The 5000-nt window shown below is 44.5% G+C and overlaps 1 protein-coding gene across 2 annotated transcripts in view; it reads left to right on the forward strand.

The window, feature by feature from the left end:
• The window catches only part of dync1li2 (dynein, cytoplasmic 1, light intermediate chain 2), an 18728-nt gene that overhangs the window by 1611 nt on the left and 12117 nt on the right, over positions 1-5000 (forward strand). For both annotated transcript variants that reach the window (XM_034299617.2, XM_034299618.2), the window contains exons 3-4: positions 134-250; positions 852-1082. In XM_034299617.2, the coding sequence (XP_034155508.1) occupies positions 134-250; positions 852-1082 (348 nt within the window). The remainder of the gene's footprint in view (positions 1-133; positions 251-851; positions 1083-5000) is intronic.

Raw genomic sequence — 5000 nt, forward strand, 5'->3', positions numbered from 1 at the left:
ATGTATCGTAGATCTGATTATCAGCACGTCGAGATCTTAGCGCTCCTCAGTGTTAGATTATAGTAAGACTCCTGTTTTTATCCTCGTTAGTTTCTGTAATCCTGACTCTGACTCGTCGCTCTCTCACGCGCAGGTGACGATGGATCGGGGAAAACGACGCTGATGACCAAACTGCAGGGAGCGGAGCACAATAAGAAGGGCAGAGGACTGGAGTACCTGTACCTGAACGTGCACGATGAAGACAGAGACGGTAAAGCGATCGATCAAACGCTGCTGCTGCTCAGCGTGTTACTGCTGTTAATGCGGTGTGTGTTACTGGGATCAGGGACCTGCAGGGGGCGGAGTAACGGGGAGGGGGGCGGAGTAACCAGGGGGGGGGGGTAGCGTGGGGGAACGGACAGGTGGAGGTGGAGATGGAGAGAAGATGGAGGTGACTCAGGGAGAGGGTGTGGATGATGGATCAGATGGAGATGGAGACGAGGTGGAGCAGTGCAGGAGGGAAGGAAGGTGAAGTCTAAAGGGTGGTCATGGAATTGTTGGGAATGGCAGGAGTGGGGTTTGGGAATGGTTTGGGAATGGCAGGAGTGGGGTTTGGGAATGGTTTGGGAATGGCAGGAGTGGGGTTTGGGAATGGTTTGGGAATGGCAGGAGTGGGGTTTGGGAATGGTTTGGGAATGGCAGGAGTGGGGTTTGGGAATGGCAGGAGTGGGGTTTGGGAATGGTTTGGGGCAGTGTAAGGAACACCGGAGGCGGAACAGTAATGATTTCCTCTCCGCAGTAGAGCGTTCCACAGAAACCTGCGCGCAGTGTTTATTTACGCTGCGGTGTATTGTGTGATTTCTGCTCCGCAGACGTGACGCGCTGTAACGTGTGGATTCTGGACGGAGACGTTTATCACAAAGGCCTGCTGAAGTTTGCCGTGTGCTCCGAGTCTCTGAAGGACAGCGTGGCCGTGTTCGTGGTGGACATGTCCAGACCCTGGTCCATCATGGAGTCTCTGCAGAAGTGGACGAGTGTCCTGAGAGAACACGTGGACAAGCTGAAGATTCCTCCCGAGGACATGAGGGACATGGAGCAGAGGAGTGAGTCGCTTATTATTATTATTATTATTATTATTACAGAGAGTTGAATCTGTTTGAAGTTTTATCTCTCTGTTGTTTTCTCTCTCAGTTGTGTAGTTTGAGTGAATGTTATTAAATGTTGAAATGATTTAAATGAAGCAGAACGCAAAAGTCAAGTCCATGAACAAATTAATTATTCGGTCAAAGATACAAGATGAAATTTGTGACTGAAGGAGATTTTAATAAAATAGTTGCCAGAAATCATTTATTAAGTTTGTTTAGTGTAATACGGTTTGTGCGTGCACGTGTGTGTGTGCGCGCGTGTGTGTGTGTGTGGGTGCACGTGTGTGTGTGTGCGCGCGCGCGCGTGTCTGTGTGTGTGTGTGTGTGTGTGTGTGTGTGTGTGTGTGTGTGCGCGCGTGTGTGCGCGCGTGTGTCTGCGCGTGTGTCTGTGTGTGTCAGCCTTCGTAGCTCTGCTTTTCCCTGACATATTGTCACAGTCTTTAGTTTGAAACCACAGATTGTCTGAGTCAGTTAACACTCGTGTGTGTATGTGTGTGTGTATGTGTGTGTGTGTGTGTGTGTGTATATGTGTGTGTGTGTGTGTATATGTGTGTGTGTGTGTGTGTGTGCGTGTGTGTGTTTCCAGTTGTCCTACACTTGGCGCAGAAACAGAAAAGCTCAAAACTACACTAGTCTTGTGTGTCTCATCCAAACTGAGACTTGTGGGAGGTTTTGGGCGCTGTGTGATTATTTGTTTACATGAAAATATCTGTGTGCGTCGGTCTGTGTGTCTGTGTGTGTCTGTGTGTGTCTGTGTGTGTCTGTGTGTGTCTGTGTGTGTCTGTGTGTGTCTGTGTGTGTCTGTCTGTATGTCTGTGTGTCTGTATGTCTGTGTGTGTGTGTGTGAGTCTGTGTGTGTGTGAGTCTGTGTGTGTGTGAGTCTGTGTGTGTGTGAGTCTGTGTGTGTGTGTCTGTGTGAGTCTGTGTGTGTGAGTCTGTGTGTGTGAGTGTGTGTGTGTAAACCAATCAGCTGAAGTCTCACAGCTTTAATCACTTCCTCTTATAGACTCGTACTAAATAAAGATGGAGGACAATTACACACGTGTTCACTGCAGTAAACATGACCACACACACACACACACACACACACAGAACAGAGTGTAAATGGAGTTAATGGCAGTAGTATGTGTGGTATAGAAGGTTCTGAAGTGTGTGTGTGTTTTCAGTAATGCAGATCAGGGCGTTTAACACCCCCTCTTCCACTTCCCCTATCCACTTCCCCTTGGTTAGTCAGCTTGACCATCTTTGCTGCCGTTCCGTCACTTTATTAGTTTTTAGTGAAGTGTGTTGAAGTAAGATGAGGGATCGAGCTGAATTACTTCAGGAGAGCAGTTTTACCCAGAAGGCTTTGCTGCAGATGAAGCTGTTTAAACTGTAATAACAGTGTTTATGTAACGCAGTGTGATTAACAGCTTCCTGTTTGTATAGATATGTTTAGCTTTACAATGTACAGCGAGTTAAATAATAATAATAATAATAAAGTGTGAGATTAATAAGCAGGCTGTGATATAAGTGAGGGAGTGTAATCTTGGTGTTGGTGCAGCGAGTCTCATGTACTGCTCCTTGTGATTTTAATAAATAAAACCTTCATTATTAGTGTGTTTGGGTTTTTGCCTGGAGATGAAACTGAGCTGAAGCTTTTATTTTCTCTGAAAGAATACTTTTATTGTACAAAAGGAGAACAGATACAGAGATTATTAGATAAGTCTTTAAACAGCTTATAGAATCATATTTATGATCATACATCCCCCTAGTGTGATAAAGGTGCTGGTAATAATAATAATAATAATAATAATAATAATATTGTAATTGTTGTAGACGTTCCTCTCCCATGTGTGGTTCAGGCTGCTGGGATTGATGATGACTTTGAAGACATTTGGGTTTGAGATCAGAAGGTGAATATGAGACGATAGATCAGAGTTTCAGCTTTTATTTCCTGAAATTTACACCTAGACGTGTGAAACAACTTAGAACATGGCACCTTCTGTATCAGACCGCCCAACTTTTAGGTGGGCAAAAGTATTGGAACAGATAGTCTTAAAGTAAACAGTGCTTAATATTTGGTTGCATGTCTCGTGCTTGCAATAACAGCATTAAGCCGGTGACTCACTGACATCACCAAACTGCTGTATTCTTCTTCTGTGATGCTTTTCCAGGCTTGTAGCGCAGATTCTTTCAGTTGTTGTTAGTTTTGGGGGGTTTCTCCCTTCAGTCTCCTCTTCAGGAGGTGAAATGCTGCTCAGTTGGGTTAAGGTCTGCCAATGGACTCGTCCAGTCTAAAACCTTCCACTTTTCCCCTGATGAAGTGTTTTGTTGTGTTGCAGTGTGTTGTGGGTCGTTGTCTTGATGCATGATGAAGTTATTCCCAATTAGTTTGGATGCATTTCTCTGTAAATTGCAGACAGAATGTTTCTGTAGCCTTCTGAATTCATTCTGCTGCTACCATCATGAGCTCCATCATCAGTAAAGATTAGTGAGTCTGTTCCAGAAGCAGCCATGCAAGCCCAAGCCATGACACTACCTCCACCATGCTTCACCCATGAGCTCGTATGTTTTGGATCATGAGCAGATCCTTTCTTTCTCCACACTTTGGCCTTTCCATCACTTTGGTAGAGGTTCATCTTGGTTCCAGAACTTTTGTGGCTCATCTCTGTATTTCTCTGTGAATTCCAGTCTGGCCGTCTGATTCTTACTGCTGATGAGAGGTTTGCATCTTGTGGTGTGGCCTCTATATTTCTGTTCTCCAAGTCTTTGAACAGTGGATTGTGAAACCTTCACCCCTGCATTGTGGAGGTTGTTGTTGATGTCACTGATTGTTGTTTTTGGGTTTTTCTTCACAGCTCTCACAATGTTTCTGACATCAGCTGCTGTTGTTTCCTTGGCCGATCTGTTCCATGTCTGGTTGTTAGTACACCAGTGGTTTCTTTCTTTTTCAGGACATTCCAGATTGTTGTATTGGCTATTCCCAATGCTTGTGCAATGCCTCTGATGGATTTTCCCTCTTTTCTCAGCTTCAGAATGGCTTGCTTTTCTCCCATAGACAGCTCTCTGGTCTTCATGTTGGTTTATCCTTTTTAACAACAAATACTGTCTTCACAGGAGAAACCCAGGCCTCAGACCAAGAGCAGACATTCAGAGCTGTTAATTCTTTAAACAATCAATCTAACAGTGTACACCTGGGCAACAGGAAACACCTGTCAGTCACATGTTCCAGTATTTTTGATCACTTTTGTTCAAACAAAAGGTGTCATGTTCTATATTGTTTAACACATCTAGATGTAAATATCAGGAAATGAAAGCTGAAATCCTGATCTTTTGTCTCATATTCATCTTTTCATTCATCTCAACCCCAGATGTCTTCAGTGTATAGCAAAGTTTATGGTGGGGAAAAATACCAGAAGCTGGTCACGAGTCAGCTGTAGCTGCAATCGCTAGCATTATTACCTGTTAACAAAGTCCGTAAGAGATCACCTGTAAGGACCCGTGCGCGGGACGTCTCCCGTAAGGACCCGTGCGCGGGACGTCTCCCGTAAGGACCCGTGCGCGGGACGTCTCCCGTAAGGACCCGTGCAGAACGGAATTGCAGGAGACTTCCTGCTGAGTCGTGTGTGAAAATTCGCCTGTTAAAACTCTAGTAATTGAAGTAATAGGCTTTGTAACAGTGTGTAATTAGGTCATGTGACTGTAATGTGGAGCAGAACAGGATCAAATATCACTAAAATATTAACCACAGTATAAAAATACACGCTTTAGTAACTCCTGATTTATTTTGTGAACTGAGCTGCTGTGGATGTTGTGAATGTTGTTTGTGGTAAAAACCTCAGAGCTGTAATAACTCGATAAGATTCTGTGGTACATCAGTCTTCACTTCACTGT

This window comes from Pangasianodon hypophthalmus, chromosome 25 (assembly GCF_027358585.1).
Source record: "Pangasianodon hypophthalmus isolate fPanHyp1 chromosome 25, fPanHyp1.pri, whole genome shotgun sequence".
NCBI classification, from domain to species: Eukaryota; Metazoa; Chordata; class Actinopteri; order Siluriformes; family Pangasiidae; genus Pangasianodon; species Pangasianodon hypophthalmus.